Here is a 22,398-nt window from a genome sequence, read left to right on the forward strand (position 1 = left end):
ACGGAAGATCTATTAACGGGACCGATTATCGAAAGCAGGTCGTCTGCTGATGGGCAAGAGGGGCGCATTCGAAAGCAGGTCGTCTGCTGATGGGCAAGGGGGGCGTTTTCCAAAGCAGGTCGTCTGCTGATGGGAAAAGGGGGGCGTATTCGAAAGCAGGTCGTCTGCTGATGGGAAAAGGGGGGCGTATTCGAAAGCAGGTCGTCTGCTGATGGGCAAGGGGGGCGTTATCGAAAGCAGGTCGTCTGCTGATGGGCAAGGGGGGCGTATTCGAAAGCAAGTCGTCTGCTGATGGGCAAGGGGGGCGTATTCGAAAGCAGGTCGTCTGCTGATGGGCAAGGGGGGCGTTTTCCAAAGCAGGTCGTCTGCTGATGGGCAAGGGGGGCGTTTTCCAAAGCAGGTCGTCTGCTTATGGGTAAGGGGGGCGTATTCGAAAGCAGGTCGTCTGCTGATGGAAAAGGGGGATGTTATGGAAAGCAGGTCGTCTGCTCCTGGGCAAGGGGGGCGTATTCGAAAGCAGGTCGACTGCTGATGGGGAAGGAAGGGGGGCGTATTCGAAAGCAGGTCGTCTGCTCCTGGAAAAGGGGGGCGTTATCGAAAGCAGGTCGATCTCAAAAGCAGGGGGTCTCAAAAGCAGGGGTCTCAAAAGCAGGTCGTCTGCTGATGGGCAAGGGGGGCGTATTCGAAAGCTGGTCGTCTGCTGATGGGCAAGGGGGGCGTATTCCAAAGCAGGTCGTCTGTTAATTAGCAAGGGGGGCGTTTTCCAAAGCAGGTCGTCTGCTGATGGGCAAGGGGGGCGTTATCGAAAGCAGGTCGTCTGCTGATGGGCAAGGGGAGCGTATTCGAAAGCAGGTCGTCTGCTGATGGGCAAGGGGGGCGTTTTCCAAAGCAGGTCGTCTGCTGATGGGCAAGGGGGGCGTTTTCCAAAGCAGGTCGTCTGCTTATGGGTAAGGGGGGCGTATTCGAAAGCAGGTCGTCTGCTGATGGAAAAGGGGGATGTTATGGAAAGCAGGTCGTCTGCTCCTGGGCAAGGGGGGCGTATTCGAAAGCAGGTCGACTGCTGATGGGGAAGGAAGGGGGGCGTATTCGAAAGCAGGTCGTCTGCTCCTGGAAAAGGGGGCGTTATCGAAAGCAGGTCGATCTCAAAAGCAGGGGGTCTCAAAAGCAGGGGTCTCAAAAGCAGGTCGTCTGCTGATGGGCAAGGGGGGCGTATTCGAAAGCTGGTCGTCTGCTGATGGGCAAGGGGGGCGTATTTGAAAGCAGGTCGTCTGTTAATTAGCAAGGGGGGCGTTTTCCAAAGCAGGTCGTCTGCTGATGGACAAGGGGGGCGTTATCGAAAGCAGGTCGTCTGCTGATGGGCAAGGGGAGCGTATTCGAAAGCAGGTCGTCTGCTGATGGGCAAGGGCGGCGTTTTCCAAAGCAGGTCGTCTGCTGATGTGCAAGGGGGGCGTTATCGAAAGCAGGTAGTCTGCTTATGGGCAAGGGGGCGTTATAGAAAGCAGGTCATCTGCTGATAGGCAAGGGGGCGTTTTCCAAAGCAGGTCGTCTGCTGATTGGAATTTGGCGTTATTAAAAGCAGGTCGTCTACTGTTTTGTAATAGATGGGAATGGGGGGGGGGGGATTCGAAATCAGGTCGGCGAACGTCCCTTTTTCGGCCTTCGTACTTTCGTGGCTGGCAAACAACATAAGCAGCTATGTATGCTAATGTTTTAACAATTTGGTTTAGGTGATCACGAAAAATCGTATGTCTTTGGAATTGGTTTGACGATCCCTTCTGGATATTGATGTTTCGGTGTTCAATTTGATCTTTGACCTTCCGCTTTCGTTACGATTGTACCTTTGCCAAATAAAAGTATTCCTGCGGTGTGCACGCACTCGCCCCCATCCTAACACATGTGTTGGTGTTTTCATTGTGTGTGTGAAGAGTATGAACGCATCAACAGGCACCACACACACAAAGCTCGCACATGTACAGCAACCTGATTCCGCCAGATAAGTTGATACAAAGTGAGTCAGCAACGATTCTCTTAGATTAGTGAAAGCAATATTTCCTTGGCGTGATAAGAGACATTATAGGTAAGTAATGTTCTTCCAACCACCGCTAACTGACAGGTCTAGACATGTTAGTGTACTCTCCAAGCAATGGTGTTTTCGCCAGTTTTTGACGTGTTCAGTTGGGTCTCTTTGCTGGGCTTTCTATTGTGTATTGTTTTCTTCACGTCTGTTTGGCCGGCGAACATGAAGGCTCCTGTACAAAATTGAAAGCCCCACAAAAAGGCCTAAAACACATGAAAAACAGCCGAAGCGCAACCTCTGCTTGGAGAGATACAGTATAATACACATAGTGTAATACACATCTATGTAGAATTTTTGCCCTGTAGGAGTGTAAGGTAAATATAGCTTAGTTCACGGTGATATGTACTCCCCACGCAAAAGGACTGGTTTTAACGTTGTTTTTTTTATTTCATTTTGCTATGTCGCCAAACCAAGTGTTTAAAGAGGAAGTTTAAACAAAAAAGAAGGCCCGACAAAACCGCCTGGAAAAAAATGTCAAAACCAGTCGGAAGCTCCTTGCAGAGGTTTGGGAGCATAATTGCGGCATTGTTATGTGCCGCGTCTTTCGTCCGCCCTCCCCAACAAGGGCGGGACAAGAAAGAGGCATATGATAAAGTCTCAAATTTTTCCCAACTGCTCGGAGCCGAATCTCTGTCTGGGGCGTAAGGGCAGGCAATATGCCTAACTAGTCGATCCATGGTGGGTTTGATAACAAATACACATCTGTGTTTGGTTGGTGTGAATGAAAGGTGTAAAAGGCCCCTCCCCCTGGAGTTAATCCTCGATGTAGTTTTTCAAAACCGACGTCGGTTTTCAAAGCGATGTAGTTTTTCAAAACCGACGTCGGTTTTCAAAGCGATGTTGCTTTTTAGAATCGACGTCGGTTTTCAAAGCGATGTGGTTTTTCAAAACCGACATCGGTGTTCAAACCGATGTGGTTTTTGAGAACCGACGTCAGTTTTAGAAAGCGACGTGTATTTTCAAAACCGACGTCGGATTTCGAAAGAGCTTCGACGTCGGGTTTCAAAAAAGCGATGTCGGTTTTCAAACAGCGGCGTTGCAACGTAAAATAACGAGCGAGAGGTGACCGTGACATCGGATACCTAAAACGTCGACCGACGCGCAACCGGGCTATCGGCCTCAAAATACAACGCTCGGAACCGCAAACTACACAATTACCATAAATTGTCCCCTTGAAAACGGAAAAATGATTTTGAGATACTTTTTCGATGGAATCGACCTTTGGAACTCGACGGTTTGGCTACGTGCAGTGACCGCGAGTGTAACATCGTATGACGAAGTACGAGGTGCACGTTCCACAATATCAGCAAATTAAAATTAAACAACATGATACGCAACCTAGATAACCTGCCGTCAGGGTTGGGTAAACTGCTTCCGACGACCTAGGAAGGAGTCTAACTATAGTTCCAAGACCTCATACCAAAAGGCAATGTTTCAAAATCAACACGTTGAAATACTTTCAGTAAAAGTGACATGTTAAAATGTCAATTCTTAAAGGACAATAATGTCATCAGTGCAGCAAAAGTACCGAAGTAACGGGTTCCTTTCTCAGCACTCGTTGTCCAGTGCTGAAGGTACTCTCCAAGCAGAGGTTAGGCTCCGGCTGTTTTTTTAGTCATTTTTATCGGGCTTTCTATTTTGTCATTTTTTTTTTGTTGTGTCCGGCCTAACACCTTCCGCCAGTGTCGAAGTTTAATACGTCAGCACTGGGTGTTCACTAGTGAGGCGCCAACTTCAGCACTGGTAAACTCCGAATCAGCACTGGAAACCGACAGCTGAGAGCACCTTCCGCACTGGAAAGCCAGCGACGACAAATATTCCGCAGTAAAAAACCAGTGACGATTAAAAAAAAGTCGCACTGGAAACTGAGTGCTGACAGCAATCTTCCCGTTTCGCTATTCTCATGTAGCGCACGTTGACATGGAAATTTGAGGAGATGACAGACACAGAACGTGATCGGGTGCCTTTGCATCAGTGCATGAAATGTGTAGAATTGCTAAATGTAGAAGGCTTTTTATAGCCCTTTTATGTTCACATTCCTTTCTAAAAGTTCTACCTAAATTCCATTTAGTACAACCTGCTTTAAGAAATGTAAAAAAAATGCAACAAACAACCTACATAGTGACAAAATTTGCCTATACTTACATGATGTGATAGTCACAACGTTTCCATCCGCAGATTACTAGCAGTTCCCGCCTCCACCAGTCTTCACACCTCCCATTCGCGTGTCACCGTCGTTGGGACATGGGATACTCTACCTTATCTATCAAAATCAATTAAAGTCGAAATAATTGGGAATGCAATGTTCTCAATAGTATTATCTGCAAAACTATATTTTACAAGACGTGATGTAAAGCGAGCGGAGAACACCCGTAGTTTGAGTCAATTGATGTATCTTTGGTACTTTTATATATTTATACATGGGGACGAAACATTCACGTCTGGGGGTGGATTATAATAGCGATTTTGAAGCTGCCTCCTGGTGAAAAGCTATGCAGCTAAGTATCTAACAAAATACGTTACAAAATACAATACTTATCTTTCTTTTTGATTATCCCCACAGATTCACCTTTACTTTAGTGAGATAAAAGATGTCTTATAAATTATCTTAGTGAGTCATCCTGGAGGTTACACCCCCGCAGAGCACACAGAGGATGTTATTTAACCAATGACTATTGGTAGGTAAACTTACGGTAAAGCCACTTCATAGCTCTGCCAGGGTAAGTAGGGCAAAGGTCCGGTGTGTGGGTTTGCCCATGCGCCCTGAAAACCTTTATTCACGGTATCAAGGGGAATTTACTGGGACATAGGTTACGTATATCTAACACACTAAACAGAAGAACCTTCCCGACACAAATATGGTTTTCACACAATATTTCCCTTGAAGACGTCCCTTGATCCGATGATCCTCATACTTAAATCAACATAATGATTATATTTCAAAGGTATCAGGTGGCCCTTATACTTTTAAATTGACACTATATTCTTAGTCTCTCGTAATGGCAGTGATGTTCCGCAATAAGAACAGCAATTTGCAATTTTCAATAGGAAAATTACTTTCTCTAGTCTAAATTCCATTTCTTCGTCTCTATATTGATAACCAGTATACGTAATAACAACATATCCTAGGAGTACACCTACACATACTTAATAATTAACTAGAGTTTCCTTCGCCAAATGATGTTTAACTTTATGAATGACGTATTTCAAAGATTTTTTTTCATTATGTAAATAAGGTCCACATTTACATGTATTACAACAGTTAATCAAAAGTTTTACAAAAGTATTGACGTCCTATCTTAGGAAAAAAGCCATTTTAGTATTTTCTCATCAGTTATGCAAATGGGCCTGATTTGCAAAGCTTCATGATGTTCACTTCCTACTAGCCCACTGCAGCACTCTAGGAAGCTGCTACGATGCCTATTATTTGCCGAATTTGACCTTTTTTCTTCCTGATACCTAGGGCCTACCTAGCCTCCATAGCAGGCTCTCTATGGACTTTTTTGGCACTTTTGCTGGCCATTTCTTTTTGTACTGGGTCGCTGATTGCTGGCCTCTCTCATAGCCGTCCATTTTAAAATGGACGGCTATGAGAGAGGCCAGCAATCATGAAGATCCATCTTGAGGTATGCACTCGTACAACCACAGAACTATTGCGAAAAATATATCAACCTTCCCCGGCGAAGGTGATCCTAGTATTTTTTTTTTTTATTTATTTATTTGTTCAGCTGTTTACAAACAGCCAGGGTTGCCCAACTAGCCGTAGGCTATTATCAAGGGCTAACCCTGTACATGTTCGCACATGTTCGCGCACGACGGGTTATACCGCCCCTTACGGGGTGACACACCCGTCCGGGTGAATGATGTAGATCACCATGAGGCTGATACGAGACAGAGGTTCGCCAGGCCTCCATCCGGGTGATTTTGAAGTGAATCACCAACTCCCGACAGAAGGATTTGCACCAACGCACACCGCACCATCGCACGTGTGGGGGTTCTTTAACGTGCATGGGGTGTGACTCTCCCCATACACGGGACCTCCATTTAACGTCCTATCCGAGGGACGACTCATTTTTCACTTGAGTAAAGTGAGGAAAGTCGTGTAAAGTGCCTTTCCCAAGGGCACAAGACCGGCAACACGGTAGGCGGATTCGAACCGGCGACCTCTCGGTCACGGGCCGAATACACTACCGACTGTGCTACGCGGCCCCACTATAATTGATCTTGTTCCCTTTGGGACTAATGCCTTATCAACTTTGTTTCCTAAATGAGGTGCAAGAAATACGTGACTTGACTCCAGACAGTGTTCTATATATGTGATCTTAACAAAAGTAAACTTGATTGCTGCATTAAAGTAAAGTCCCTTCAAGTGAGCATAGTGTCATACTAGGCATAACCTTGCTATTACAGTTGTTATGATATCTGTTTTTTTTCCTTGGGAAAGACCTTTCAGAAGAATGAATGTTGAAACAGAAAACCTGACAAGGAAGCTCACATTAGTCAATGTGGGCTGTATGAACTACAACTTTGTAAGTCACATGAAGGTCAATCAGGCAAATATTTGACGCTCCTCTCCGCAGGTTCTGCTGATATTTGTCCCCACCCACAGGACCAACCAAACTACCGTGGGGGTCCTAGTACCGGCCTACTTCTAATATGGAACATAGATTACTGCTCTATAAAGAGTGCATTACCATGTGGAATACTGGCAGTGACTCGCTCTATTTGAATTATTTTCAATCCATAATCAAGATCTCCCCGGATACGAAGATCATAAAATATGTCTTTGCTTATTTTTAGTTAGCCGTTTTTTTATATTGCAGTTCAAGACAAGGCTGCTTGTGGCACCATGGAATATTTTACTTTGCCAAAATCAAACTCCTGCCTAAAAGTAAGGCAATCTGGGGATAGGTTTATTGTTCACTAGCAAGGGCACAGACCTGCTGACCAATCAAATGGCACCGTAAACATGTCCTTCTTGTTGCCGGTAACAAGTGCATATTTCGTCAGGGGTCAAAGGAGCGTACTTATCATTTCGCCGAGGTAACAGGCAGCTCGACTTCGCACGGACTGTCCACTATCTCTCAAGCCACAAGGAACTCCATAGCAATCGCGAATGATAATCATAATGATAAAAGGCTCCAGGGTAAAAAGGCCGTAAACCGCCCTGCTAGCTGTTTTAGGATTAGGTTTGACTGTCAGGAAAGGAACACCAACGTACTGTAGACAGCCGACTGTGGATTGTCCGCGGCCATGGCGGGGCCCCGCACCCCCTGTAGGATAGGGGACGCTCTATGCGACATTGACACCCCAGCTCTCCTGGTCGATTTGGACAAGTTGGAGGAGAACCTAAAAACTATGCCAATAACTCTGAAGGAGTACAGTAACCTGAAGCTCAGACCCCATGCCAAGTCTCACAAGTGCCCAACGCTGGCTAGACTGCAGGTGGGTCTAGTACAGTACAGTAACCTGAAGCTCAGACCCCATGCCAAGTCTCACAAGTGCCCAACGCTGGCTAGACTGCAGGTGGGTCTAGTACACGCCCATTTTGTAAGTTGGTGATACGCGGTGAACTTTGTACCTTGGTGGCGTTACCGTCTGTTATTAACAACAGTCTCAATACAACTGTGTAGAGAACTAAAGTCTTTAGTGTATTGGACTTGCTACTCAATGGAATACCTTTCCAGCTTTCCAAAGGATTTAATGTGGTTTTAATATACCATCGGACGATTTTGCATGTTTTGTATGATGGGCAATTTCTAAAGCTAATCATTTTTCGCCAATCCTCTGAAATGCTCATCTCTAAAATGTACCTATCTCCCACTGTTAACTTTTTTCCAGAGTTTTCAGTTTTCAGAGTAAATAGATGTCGACAGCGATCAGTTTAGACATTGGATTGATGTGTTTTACCATTTTGAGTATTTTAATAGTATCAGTTCAGTTCAGTTCATCCTTATATGAGGTTTCATTTATAAAAATCAAACAAACAAACAAGCCAATACACATACCAGAAACAAATGCAATACCTCCATAAAAGGTATCGTCATTGTTGTTCTATTTCTCACGGCTCTTACAGGTTACTCACGGTGCTGTAGGTGTTTGTGTTCAAAAACTGACGGAAGCTCAGGCCATGGTGCACGGAGGGGTTGAGGATGTTCTTGTCACCAACGAGGTATTGTTGTTTTTCGTGTGCAGTCTACATTTCAGATAATTCGTGTTTTCCATTAAAGGAATAGTTATATTTCGTCCCATTACCCGTCTTTCAACAATCGATTGGTAGTATGGCTTGATTGTACCAAGGACATTATACATATAGCTTACAAGGGAACTTACAGCGACATTCGTTGAGGACTAACGTCACAGACTATGAAATAAAAAGTAAATCTTACAATTCTACTAACAAAACAATAGAGGCAAACATAAGTACAAGATACGTTTTGTTACAATAAATACAGTTGATATGGTGTGCTTGATTGCACCTAGGAGGTTGTCTAAAAGATATCCATTTTGAGACTTTTGGCGATGGGTTAACTCCTCGTTGATATGCCCATTGTTTTTTTACCAGAAAATACCCTTTCCTCTAGAAGTTATCAAATCTAAACAGGTTGTAGGAACACAAACCCGGTTATTCTAGACTTACACTCGATACTCCAAAATACTGTTTTTCTGCTTCAATATTATTTCATGCATGGACGAGACGGTCGCTGGACTTGAAGGGAGTGCAGCGTCGAATAGTGTTAGACCCAAAATGAACGTTAACTGGGGTGTGCCCCCAATAACTTAAATCTGCACAGATCGTAAGCCGCTCCAAACTGTGCAGACTGATGTCCCTGGCGCAGCACGCTACGATATCTATAGTGGTGGACAGCCAGCAGAACATCAGGGACCTGTCAGACGCGGCACAACAGATGGGGGTCGACATTGGCGTCCTAGTCGATGTCAATGTCGGCATGCCTCGGTGAGAATCTTATCACAAAGAGGGTGTTCTCAGTGAGTTATGTGAATGTTCCGATGACTGAAAGCCAAGTATGATCAACTTCAGAGGTCAATCCGATTTTTCCATTCTGTTGTCCTAATGGCAAACTTCCATGCACCCAGGCCATGTTGGATTCGCCTCGCATACGTTACTGCAAATCCTTAAAATGGACAATTATTTTAAAAGAAAATTACTATACATGGCTGATTCGTTATATTAATTTGTAGAAGATAAAAAACTATTTGATAATCAAGATAACATATTTACACAATGTGAACGGGTGCATAAAATAGGGAAGCAAGTTTATAGTATATTAAAGATATGATTGGTTAAAACTTATTCTAAACCAGGGCAAGGAAAATCTCGTACACAGGACTACACATGTGGTCAACCGTGAGGTCATTGTACACATGTAAAGGGAATTTTCTTGGAACGTATGGGAAATTTTCTTGTAACGCACGGGAAAGTTTCTTGGAACGTACATAGCATATACATCGCATTATACGACGAGTAAAAGACTGGCTTCAAGCTAAGTGTTTATTTTCAAAACCAATTTTCATCTCTGATGAACATCCCTTCGTTTCATGTAGGTGTGGTGTACTGCCTGGACCTGAAGTTGTCCAACTCGCCAGCCTAATCAATAGTTTGCCGAATGTCACCCTCAAGGGTCTCCATTGTTATCAAGGGTGAGTACGACTTCGGAACGTTTTGCTAATCTGCTCGCACTAACAGACTATGTGATACACCAAAACCACACAATTATTTTTACCGTCAATGATATGGCTTTAACCTGTTGTGTGTAGCTATTTGCAGAGGGAAAGAGACCGTTCGCCTATACTGGAGCCAAATTAGGGGTGGAGATCAGGCCATCCATTTAAACAAAATTTCTGTACATGTACAGTCCATCAATTGCTAATGGCTTTCTTGACGTGCCGTGTTTTCCCTCTCTACTCAGGGCTAACCAGCACATTCGCAAGGCAGAGGAGCGGGCGGAGGCCACAGCTGCAGCTGTAGAGAAGGCAGCTACAGCACTCAAGGTATCATGCAGTCAACGGTATCCGATAGCAAATAAACTGAATGAAGTATCCAAGTGCTAATCATTGAATGTGCATTTCTAATGTCCAGTCTTTTCACATGCTCTGGCAGAATTATACTGTATATGCAAAATAAAAGAAGTTACATACATCGTAACCTATTCAATTCTATGTGGATATCATATTGAACCATCAATACCATTTACCTACAGTTGCACTGACAACTGAGCTATACAAACATCCTCTCACAGGCTCTTGAGGATGCAGAAATCAGCTGTGACTATGTGACAGGAGGGGGAACTGGAACATACATGTACGAGGCTAAAAGTGGAGGTAACCTAATCATCTAAAGGATGGTGCATCTCTTAAACTTTTGTAAAGGGGTATGTTATCTCTCTATGACATAATACCAGTTTGATTGCTCTTTCTGGAATGGCTCAACTTGTGTTTCCTAGACTTAACTAATATATAAAGTTGCTAGTCTTCCCTTCATTCAGTTGTCTGCCTCTTGGTGTCTTATAGAATGGGTCATGATGATGACAAAATACAAAAATGGAATGTGGTTAAGCACACTTCATCTTTAGAAGCCTATTAATGTAAATTCTATCTTTTTTTTTCTGACATGCAATAATGTCATCATAGTTTTCTTTGATATAACATTGCCTTTTAAAAATAAATTCATCTGCCTCTGTAACACACCTAAATAAATCTGATTGAGTGATAGTATGGAAAGTAAGGAGGAAGATAAAACACTTTTTGATTGATTTCAGTGTTCACTGAAGTCCAGCCAGGGTCCTATGTGTTCATGGATGCAGACTATGGAAGGAACTTTGGTGAGGATGGCCAACCAGTACACCAGTTCCACCAGAGCCTGTTTGTCCTGGCTACTGTACAGAGTGTTCCTGTAAGTACAATAAATTTCAAAACCATCCTTATTGTTTCTTATGTTATCGGCAATTTGATAGTTAATATAGAACGTTCCATTATTACAGGAAGGAAATCGTGCTGTTGTAGATGCTGGATTGAAAGCCATAAGCATGGATTCAGGAGTGCCACTGGTAGGTGACATATCAATGCATGAACCACAAACAGGTACTGTATACATATAGTTGCTGTTCTCTGTGGTCTTAATAGCTTTCTGTGATTCATCATGTAACAATCCAGCTTTGTCATATCACACACTACTGACAGCAGCATAGCATCTTTATCTAGCTTGCAGACTAACCTTTTTCTGTTTAACATGCTGTTACGCAGCCATAACTTTCTTATGTTGTGGGAGATGACCTACATTTTCCAACATAACATTTATATTTATATTTATATTTATTTGTTCAGCTGTTAACAAACAGCCAGGGTTGCCCAACAAGCCAGTGGCTATTACTAAGGGCTAGCCCTGTGCATGTTCGCACATGCTTACTCACGGCGCGGCGGGGTTATGCCGCCCCTCTCGGGGTGACATACCCTTTCGCTGATGTATATCACCGTGTGGCTGATACGGAATGGAGGTTCGCCAGGCCTCCATCCGGGTGATTTGAAGTGAATCACCAACTCCAGACAGAAGGGACATAACATTTTGCATCTTGATCATTCCTCAGGTGTACCCCAACAGTGATATTGTGTATCACTGTGGTGGGGATGAACATGGAGTCCTTGTACCACCGGGGAAATACAAGGTGGGCAAACAACATAGACACTCACTCACTCACTCACTCACTCACTCACTCACTCACTCACTCACTCACTCACTCACTCACTCACTCACTCACTCACTCACTCACTCACTCACTCACTCACTCACTCACTCACTCACTCACTCACTCACTCACTCACTCACTCACTCACTCACTCACTCACTCACTCACTCACTCACTCACTCACTCACTCACTCACTCACTCACTCACTCACTCACTCACTCACTCACTCACTCACTCACTCACTCACTCACTCTCCGGATGAACGTCGGTCGCTCCCCATCCTGTGGGGGTTAGACGTGCTTGCACGTTAGATGTGGGGCAGACAAATATAGATATAGATGAGAGTAATGCTGAAGGAACTTGAGAGTGATGGAAACAAGTCATTATCACTATGAGGAGAACAAATTGCCAACAGCCCTTTTTTGTAAGTGATGTGACATTAACATAACAGAGACATAAAATATTAGCATTACTCTCTGTTGAAACATTTTACTTCTTCCAGATAGGAGACCAAGTGTGGCTCATCCCAGGACACTGTGATCCAACTGTCAACCTCTATGATTGGCTTGTTGGGGTGAGAGGAGGGCGAGTGGAGGCCATGTGGCCAATCACAGGCCGTGGCCCTGGTGTCTAAACCTGGGAGGAGAGGACCAACCATAGCTAATCATTTCCATATGAGAAGACAGCCATGGAGGTTTTACACTTTCGGACAACTTAAAAAAAGGAAAACTAATTAAAAAATATCACAATGTAGTCTACCTAACGATCAGTACTTGAAAGACCATTTCATATGCTATAAAAATTAACAGTGATAATAATTGCAATAACAATAATTCTACATTTTGTATTTTGTAATTTATGAGAAGTTGGTTAAAGAAGATGCACATCATAAGAATAGCAATGTGTAGATTCTCATTTATCAAATTTCATTGTATTCATTCATAACAAACAATTAATTGTTGTCAAACAAACAATTAAAAGGAATGGACTAATATTAACAGAAATGTTTGAGTTACGGTGTCTAGCAAGTAGTTTGTATATACATGTACTTAACTTGTAATCGCAATATACTGTCTGCCCAGAGAAGACTGCTCTTTATGCCAGGTACATTACAGAAATGGGGGCACCCTGGGAGTCAGAGTAACACAGGGCTTTAGCTTAGGCCCCCAGTGCAATAGCCCGTTATAAACCAAAGCAAACCCACAGAGTTACACTGTCCCATGGCTAAAATTGTGTGAGTAAGATTGTCCTTAACCGTACATTGATAAAAACTTTCCCAGCCTAATCTCGTAATTTTTTAACAATACAATCAGAGATGACAACACCTCTGAGTCACCTCCTTCACTTAGGTCCCACCTCCTTTGGTGATTTACTTCCTTTGGAGATGACCTAGTAAAATAATGCTCAGTGAGATGAGAATAGAGTTCTGCAATATATAACTTAAAAAATTAAAAAAAAACACCAAGAAATAGTCATCACAATAATTCTATACCTGATATGATAAAAAAACCCAGGTCTTGTCCTTCCTATACCATGCCAAGTATAATGCACATATAATGCACTGTGGCAATTCCACAATGTCTGGCATTTTCATGCAACAAAAGTTCAAGCTAGTTTCTCCCCTGGGTACCTCCAGAACAAGTACAGCCTGACAATGCTGGAGATGATCCCAGGTAAATTGGGAACCTGGAAAATAGAGACAGAGCTGTGAGAAGGAATGATCACACACTGTGAAGAATAAGGTTGCAGAAATGTTAAATCCCAGATAGCTGTACATCTTTACTTATTCAATCAAAGCCAAACAGATGGTTTCTATATATTTATCAGTCCCATAGCTGGTCAGCCATAGAGACAGCATGGCTCTCATCATACTTACTTGGACGTAAAGATCTTGCAGGAGGTAGCCATAGTAAAACCACAGACTTGAAGCAAAGAAAGTGGCAACTGTCAGAGGTCTGGAGATGGACCTGGTGGACTTCGTCCTGACCACAGTGACCTGAATGTTGGACACAAAATGGATAGATGCTCTAATGGTATGTATTTGATTGCTTGTATAAGATTCACCCTTTGTTACGTTGAAGGTTGATGCATGCAGTCTATAAACACTGGCAAAGAGAGTGATGTTGCAAAGAAGGCAAAAACTTGCTACTGAGACAGTCAGAATTCTAGCATGTAGTTAAGGAGGCTAACAAATTTGTTGGTGATGAGCAGAACAAAATACAATAGAAGCCATTCAATTAGAATCCCCAAATCCTACGCCAGCTTGATCCAGCTGGATAACTTCTCATTGTTGCACCACCTGGTGATGGTACATGCAGCAATGAATGTATTACTTGCAGACATAGTCTGTGTTCAAAGTTCCTCCCATGAAGAGAGTTCACATGAGCAGGAGCAGTATAAGGTATGCTGTACACTCACCAGTTCCATCATTGGAGAAGTGTACATGAGCATGGTGATACCAGCTCCTGCCAACCCCAGCCGGTCCACCAGGACAGTGGGACTGGTGATGACTATAGTGAGGTACAGATACAGGGTGGTCAGGACAACCACACCTACTAATATCTGACTCATGGGCCTGCTCTGGAAGGTTAACAAACCAAAACTGTCAATTTAACTGGTGAAATACATGCACAGGGCACAAACCTTATTGGCATAATATACAATGTCATGTACTTTGATTCACTCAGAAATGACCTGATAAATGAATTGTGAGACAATTATTCCACCAGTTCCAAGCACACATACACACTCACTCACAAACCTCCTTAGTGGCAATTTAAGATCTGTTTGTACCTTCTGTTTGGAGGCGACCATGTATGTGAACATACAGATGGACTGTAGGACTGCACCGACAGCATTGACTATGATCAGGGTAGAGTCTTGTTGCCACAGACCATAGTAAAGCCATATCAGATTACTGAAAAGTAAAGCCATATTAAATTACTGTAAAAAGACAAATCTCATCATGACAATTTGTCTGAAACTAATCACCCCCATAACTCTGATACCTACTAGTACATGTTATGTCACACTGCTGCTAAAAATAAAGACTTTAAATAACATGGCAAGATGTTAAATTTCAGAGCACCTTCCCTTTTGTCACACAAAATTTCAATTCCCACAGTTCTGCAGGACTGTGCTAAATTTTTATCTTTATCCTGTTTTTTTGTACAATTATGGGCACAGCCAATCAGACCTCAGCAGCTCCTTTACCTGATGTCACTGACAAATGTATAAATAATTGACTGTCTGTGATGAAGAGTTGTGAATGTAATTATGACCTTTTTTATGAGTTGTAAATTTTTTGTTAGATAAGCTGGCTGAAATGGCACATACTTGATGCAGGTTACCAGAAAGGGGAGAAATGGAATGTTCTGGGTGCTTCTGGTCCTCCACATCTTCAAGCAGTCTGGGCTGTTGGTCAGAGATACAAGGACAATTAGAAGGCATTCTGATCATGACACTGTGACAGACAATTTTGCTTATTATCTAGGTCAATGTTACACTATGTAAATATTACTCCAATGATAGGTCTGGCTGTCAAATTTCTTTAATTTCAAAACCTTTTTATTTGCATGATGACTGTGTAAAACAACATCATAACCCTATCAATAAGTTCATAGTTCCTTGATTCCTGGACACCAAGGAATCATATTCAGTACTTCATCAGGCCACAGGATAGGATAATTTTGGGTTGGCGGAAATGGCTGCCCGGTCGGTCGGCGGAAACCGCTGCCCGGTCTGGTCCGGAGGTTGGGTTTGGGGGTTTTGAGTATTGCCTACAGCAGAGTAAGGTATCTAGTGCAGCTGCGCCTCCTTGCAGCAGAAAACATTGTAATCTCAATATTAAACGTAATTTACAGAATTTTGGACGGGGTTTAGGTTGGAAAACGGCTGGTAATATTCTGTAAATAAATTACGATGAGCGTAATCGTGTACACGTCGTAAATCCGATCGTAATTACAGCCGTATTTATGGGGCGCTATCACGTGGAGAGCGGTCGGTAATATTAAGAATATTCATCTGTTGAATACTGTGTACATGGAATATTCATGAGAACATAATTAATTATCAATCATACAGCATGATAAGATAATATGATAAAGATAATAAAGATTTAACTAAGGATTGAACAAATGTGTTCGTGGTCAAAGCACTGAAAGTCAGCATAATCCCATCCAGTCTCAGAGAGGCTCGATCCCAATTAACACCGCGATAAACAACGTGGCCACGGCCGGCTCGAGAAAAATTCTTCAGTTCAGTTCAGTTCATCCATCAGGTGACACTATAAAGTTCCTCCAGACGTCTCTGTCGCTCATTCTTAATTAGCAATCAATCTTCAACACAAATGACTCATACTCTGATGAATGACCACATCTTAAGCTATTCCGAAGAGCAAGTAATACTAGTAATAACGTTTACTGCTGTCCCCTATTAGAAGCGTCTCACACATATCCACGTGGCCACACACGCTGCGTATTTCGGGGTCAATGACCTAACGTTAATGTGCGCCACATGGAATGCAGAAAACTTCCGATAAATTACACATTCAAATCATTGCAACCTACAGTTTTCTCATTTCAGAGTATATAAATATAAAACTAGAGTTGGAGATTACATTTTCGCAAAAAAATCAAGGCGCTAATCAGTTCTTACGGTGAGGACACGCGGCTCATTATCGATCTTATTAGCGTTAATGAGCTGGCAGCACCGAAATCTGGTGTTCACCATAAACCTGTACAAGATTGAAATTACGCCCTGTTTGCGTTTTCGAATTTCCAAAATTACGGTAATGTTTACGATATTAGTGCTACTGTAAATTTGTTGGGTCATCCTACACGAGAAATACTGCTGCGATAGCAAGCCATCTTGTTTACATTTGGTATACTCGAAACCCCCCAAACCAACCTCCGGACCGGACCGGGCAGCGGTTTCCGCCGACCGACCGGGCAGCCGTTTCCGCCAACCCGATAATTTTGGGTTTTCGGCTCTCGGATTTTAAAAAGATGATGTCCAGTTGATTCAGATGATGTCCAGTCATTCATTAAAAAAAGTAATTTGTAAATGACATTTGTGAATGACTGGACATCATCTGACTCTGAACACTGGACATCATCTGAGTTGTGAAATCCGAGAGCCCAAAATCCAATCCTGTTACTCAAGATGGTTCAACGAAGTTAACAACCTTACAACAGCCTACCCAACTCTGCCCAACACATGGCATACCAGCACTGTCATAAACATTTTTAGTAGTTGGGCATATTTTCATTCATTTCAACCGACTGAGGCCCAGACTGAGCTGTCGACCGTCTCCCGAGGGCCGAGACGATAAGAGCCGAAGATACTTTCATTCATGATCAGTGTGGCCTAAATGCTACCAAGGAGGTTCGTAAAATTGTTGGAATTTGCTCACATTCCTGCAGAAAACATGCACAGTGTGAAGACCAGGCAGACTGTAGATACCACTTTTATCTCCTCCATTGTTGAACTACGAAGTATTGCACGGAACAGAAGAATTAAAAGTGAAAACTGAACACGTAAGCTTTCGACTATGTTATTTGGACGCCATCTTGAGGTCAAACGTCCTTAAAGGAGATACCATTAGAATTTGGGGTACAGAATTTATTTATAGAGCTTTGAGAAATATGATACAGATTTACAAAATTATTGGTCAGCAATTTTAAGTAACGGACGTTACATCTTTAATCTGTTATGAAGTTTGTACAACCTAGATTGGTAATAAAATTAATTTTACAGGTGTTGTTAGCCGAAATAGGTTACTTGCTCCCACATTTGCAAAAATGGTTTGTTCCATATTGATGTTCCTGGGTAGCTGTCACGTTGTGATCGTCTTTCGTCTACCTATTTGACTGCCAGAGAAAGCACGTTAACGCGCGTTTGAACAGAGGCAAGAATGAGTAACATTCCCGCTGAAGAGCGACAGGGGTACCTGAAAGACATGGAGGGCAAGTCTAAGGCCGAGCTCGTGGATCTTTTACGGAGGCAGGAATTGTTACTCAACAACAGGTTGTGATTCCGATGCAATGTGTGACTAACTGCCGACTATTTCATAAGGACTCTAACGTTTAGCGTTTCCAGAGAAGGCCGCTGTAACTTAGCCTGAACTGTTTTACGATAGTTTTTCACCAGTATCCATAAAGGCCTTCTTTACTTGTCTAAATGATAAGATGCCCGGCATAGTACACCAGATGATTATAACATATACATCCACAACCAGTTACATGACATTGTACAAAAAGGTAGTTTATTTTCTTACAAATGTTGTAATTTGTTCAATATAGGAGGTTCCTGAATACCTTACCAGACAAAGGTGCAAGGATCATTGACATGGTGAAAAGGCTGCATCAGCTCATCCACCAGAAGGGAGAAATAGAGGCAGCCATGGAAAAACTACAGAAGATGCAAATTTCATCTGGCAATATCACAACTATTCAGGAAGATGACGAAGAACAGTGCGAAATAGATACAAAAGAAGAAATGCTACCCCACAATGATATTGAGGATTTTACAGAACAACAGAGTGACGACAAGAAAACTGTAGTCGTCAAATCTTATGACAACATCTCAGTGTCTGCAAATCAAGGTGGTAAAGTGCTGACAAAAGAGCAGCAAAGGACAAGGACTTTCATGGCAAAATATTCTGATGGAAAAGTGGAGATGCCAAGGTTAAATGTGTAAGTATTTTAGAACTGATAGATCAATCCTACTAGTATTGCCATGGTTAAAATATACAAATGGCACAAACACAAAATGTAGAAATGCAAGGTTTATGCCATATGGTGAGCAAACAAAGAAAATAAGTAACTATAATGACATTTGTTGTTGTAAGTGGTCTGCAAGCTTGAAGACTGTTCCGCACAACATGGGTCGAATTCCATATGGTTGATCATGTGGACATTAACTCAAAATGTTATATATGTATTTGGATACTTCGGAATCCATAAATGCAGCCTACTGATTACTTTTTAAACTATAACGATGATGTTCAAATATGCTATAGGCTAGAATATAAAATGTACTTGTAACTATTTTCAGAGCTATGAAACAGGACACTTCAGCAACATTGGTAGCCAAAGAGACAGGGCTGAAGCCAACCCCACCACAGAAGCATAAGTTACAAGTGGCTGTAGAAGAGACCGCTGCCACCCCTCCCCAGTACAAACATGGTGCAGTCCATGAACTTCCCCTAGACCAAGCGATAGAGCTGTGGCAAGAGCAGCACAGGAAACAAGAGGTGAGATGATAGTGTTTTTCATCAGATCACTGCATGACATTTTAACTGGCATGTTCCCATACATAGCAGTATCTTCTGATTTCTGTCATGTCTTACTTTCATCAATATTTGACTTTATTTTTCGTTGGTCCATAGTACACAAGATGACTTACATTGACGTGTACAGGCCAGTGTACTCCTTTTATATATTTCCTCCCAACTTGAAGTCTTCAGAATGAAGTTCCGATAATGAAGTTCCGATTTCTTAATATCTTGAGCTCAATGCTGTTTTCTCAACCACAGGAGCTGCGAGCTCAGCATGCTGTACATCAGCCCAAGTAATGTTGGACATAGTTCCTCCCAACCACAGTCTCCTCACAGCAATGCCACTGATGTCAGCTTCTGAACATCAGGGATATGTTATTCACGTGACTTGATGCAGTTGCCATGCCAACTTTTGCTGGCAAAGAAATTAAATAGGTTGAATGATTTGTTTTGAAATAAAGACTTATCTCCTCTAAGCAGCAGTGAATTTTTTTTGAAACTCTCTTTCTTGACAACATTTACTAGAGCAAATGTATCTGTGTATTTGTATCTACAAATTAATTACACATACTTCTTTAGTTATATTTGATAATTGAACAGTAACTGTAAATAAGTAGTTCTATATTTCATCTTCCATCAAATGCGAACATAAAATGTAAAACAGTATTCAGTAATGTAACGTTAAGTTAGATTTTTTCGTCAGTACGGTACGGTTGTCTGTGTGATGGCGATAATAGGTGAGGGGTAATGTTAATCTTGAAAGTACGGAAATAGGGCATACTTGAACTAACAGCTATGGATTAAATCTGAGAAAGATGCACTCCATAAGACTAATGATTTTATCCTTTTCAAATTAAAGATAAACCTTTAAAAATCGCCTTAGCTTAAATGGAGCAGAGATCGAGTCGAGCCTGGAACAGGAGAACTTGAGTGCCCCCTCGCCAGACAGGACGCAACCATGCGGTCTGCATTATTAATTTGTCCGTGATATAGCCTGGAGGTAAAATAGTCTCACCAGTCGAACCAACCGTCAGTAGGTGTCTAAGCACTGTCGTGAAGGCTTGTCTGTTAATTCAACGACTCTGATGGATTCCCGACCTAGTGAAATTCCTACCACCGGTAGTAACGGCGTCACCAGCCCGTGCGACGTACCCGACGAGCTGCTGCCAGTTGTGGCGGGCCTGACTTCCCCGCGCAGACACGTGCCTCTATGGCTCCATTCACTTAAGATTGCCCAGGCCTGCCTTGCCAGATATCTCATTTAAATATGATTATTAGGTACTTGAATATTGAAATGAGCCAAGTGCGAGCACATAGCTTGTAAATATGCAGTAGTTTGAGTGATAATTGCCGCCCAGTGTCCCGCCTTCACTTTGCATCCCAATCAGGCGCTAATCTGTCCTGGTGAGGTAATTGCTCGCACTCAATATCTAAAATCTGAGGAAGTGCAAAGGAAAGGACAAGACAGTCGTGTGTTTATACATACAGAATATTGGTTCATGACCACTAATGATTTCGACAAAACAAGAAACAATACACATCTGTGAAACGCTGAATGGGGATATGGGAATGCACGCGCTTTGATTAACTTTCATTCTATTTTCTAATCGTCATTTCTTTTTTCTTATTGATTCATTTTCTTTAACCATAAATTTGACACTTAAATATGACACTTTTGAGTTTGTCAATCACAGCAAACATGGAAGCTTCTTTGTTCAATCCTAAATTTCAGCAGGGCAGCCATTGTAAAAGTTGTATTTGCCACGGTGTATGTGTAGTCTGGTCTTTTGTCTCTGTCCGGGTGTGAACGACAAACAAAAGGTACCTTCTTCACAACCAGGGAGAACTACAATCTAACCCATACAAAAGATGGGGAAAAATCACAGTCTCATACTCAGATAGATGTTTGAAGTATTTGACATGCTTCTGAAAGTTTTAACCACTCCCGCTGCTCTATAAACATTTATCAAAAATGTTATGCATCATACTTGAAGTGCTTCAGGTAAACTGCAAAAGAGCACAGCACAACATAAACACATTAAATAGAAGACACCCTATATATTTCTATATAAACTCCTTGCCCTAAATGACCAGACTTTTTTGCCCAATATAACGGCCGGGGAAAGGGCATTTCACCAACATGGGCGTTTCTGATAAGGGAAGCACAGGATTCTAGCTATAAAAAGAAAAGAACATACGAGTTGAATTAGTGTGGCTATTTTCCTTTATCGGCCTAGATCATATATATGGTTGTCTGCCTGGACCAACCTCCAAATAACACAACTTATGTACAATTGTCTTGGGGGAAATATAGAAGGAGGAGACCAATGGCACTTTTTTCACGTTTTTCTACAAAAGTTTACACATCGAAGTATACTGTACATGCATTTGGGTGGATTTAAAATTCTTTTCATCATGGGCAATTTTACTCTGACAGCCCTAAACAAACATTCTAATCAGTAATGATAACAAACATGGCGACAGGTCAGAATCATTATGGCTGTAGATTGCATAGTATTCTCTAATGATTTGTTGTTCTCATGGTCAGTTTTATACACTATTTCATGCAAACTATAGCAACCCGTATTATGTCTTACTTCTCAAAGCACACAATTTGGCTCTCTGTTCTATTCTGGAGCGTTCGAAAAAATTGTTGGACCAAAATCGCGTCATTTCATACCCCAGTTTGGCAGTATTGAGTCAAGGAGGTTGTAATGTATTGAGCAAGGGGGTTAATATCTGAGCTATATAACTTATCTCCAAGCAGAACTTGCGGTAGCATAAGATAGTATTAGTGAGGAGTTTCATTAGCCTCCGCCTTCCTTCCCAAGCTAATGATGCTATCTTATGCCACGGCAAACTCCCTTCCTCGGCAAACCAAGCTCCTTGGGCAAAATCCCTTTCCCGGCGCATGAAAACGTAGCTAGACGTTGAAAATCGCGAACCAACGCCCACCCCCCCATCCCCAATAAAAACCAGCCCCGTTCGAAGACTGCAACAGAGGCAAAGTCGGACTTGTTTTGACCGAATTTTGCTGAGTTTTTGCCGAATAGTACAGTCTCTTGACACCAGGGATTCAAAGCCGCGCTGCGGGGCCAAAATACCCGGCCCAGTTGGTGGCGCTTGAACCCTACTTTTACATTTTGTACGGCTTTCTGGATGTGCATCTTGTAGAATCCATCTCCAACGTAAATAGAGAGACTGATTCTCTAAGACTGCCTAAAACTTTTCTCGTTCTATGAGCATAATAACAATCTTGCTACAAAACAACTGTTTATACCAACAGACTAGTCTACGCATAACAATAAACCTTGGTTCTTTTGTCATGGCACAAGTG

At 42.4% G+C, this 22,398-nt stretch overlaps 4 protein-coding genes across 5 annotated transcripts in view; 2 read left to right on the forward strand and 2 right to left on the reverse strand.

Moving 5' to 3' along the window:
- Positions 1-4,473, reverse strand: part of LOC118431390 — a 34,398-nt gene extending 29,925 nt beyond the window's left edge. The window contains exon 1 of the mRNA XM_035842581.1: positions 4,223-4,473. Within this exon, the coding sequence (XP_035698474.1) occupies positions 4,223-4,224 (2 nt within the window). The 5' untranslated portion in view covers positions 4,225-4,473. The remainder of the gene's footprint in view (positions 1-4,222) is intronic.
- Positions 4,474-6,305: 1,832 nt separating this feature from the next.
- Positions 6,306-13,284, forward strand: LOC118409627 (3-hydroxy-D-aspartate aldolase-like). 2 transcript variants are annotated; one of them, XM_035810782.1, is made up of 10 exons: positions 6,306-7,522; positions 8,154-8,249; positions 8,872-9,035; positions 9,644-9,739; positions 10,009-10,090; positions 10,339-10,420; positions 10,858-10,991; positions 11,080-11,145; positions 11,683-11,760; positions 12,289-13,284. In XM_035810782.1, exons 1-10 carry the CDS (start codon positions 7,331-7,333, stop codon positions 12,358-12,360), a joined length of 1,062 nt encoding a protein of 353 aa, XP_035666675.1. In that variant the 5' UTR covers positions 6,306-7,330; the 3' UTR covers positions 12,361-13,284. The 2 variants fall into 2 exon arrangements, with proteins under 2 accessions (XP_035666675.1, XP_035666674.1); XM_035810781.1 differs by having other exon boundaries at positions 6,308-7,522; positions 12,285-13,284.
- Positions 12,692-17,384, reverse strand: LOC118409630 (sugar transporter SWEET1-like). Its single transcript, XM_035810784.1, has 6 exons — positions 17,196-17,384; positions 15,119-15,196; positions 14,576-14,699; positions 14,201-14,362; positions 13,659-13,778; positions 12,692-13,468 (listed from the first exon to the last, which is right to left on the reverse strand). The coding sequence occupies exons 1-6, from the start codon at positions 17,261-17,263 to the stop codon at positions 13,388-13,390; spliced, it is 633 nt and encodes a 210-aa protein (XP_035666677.1). The 5' UTR covers positions 17,264-17,384; the 3' UTR covers positions 12,692-13,387.
- Positions 17,385-17,562: 178 nt separating this feature from the next.
- LOC118409629 lies at positions 17,563-19,537 on the forward strand. The gene is made up of 4 exons (XM_035810783.1): positions 17,563-17,809; positions 18,085-18,477; positions 18,839-19,037; positions 19,320-19,537. Exons 1-4 carry the CDS (start codon positions 17,697-17,699, stop codon positions 19,356-19,358), a joined length of 744 nt encoding a protein of 247 aa, XP_035666676.1. The 5' UTR covers positions 17,563-17,696; the 3' UTR covers positions 19,359-19,537.
- Positions 19,538-22,398: the final 2,861 nt, after the last annotated feature.

This window comes from Branchiostoma floridae, chromosome 2, assembly GCF_000003815.2.
Source record: "Branchiostoma floridae strain S238N-H82 chromosome 2, Bfl_VNyyK, whole genome shotgun sequence".
NCBI lineage: Eukaryota > Metazoa > Chordata > Leptocardii > Amphioxiformes > Branchiostomatidae > Branchiostoma > Branchiostoma floridae.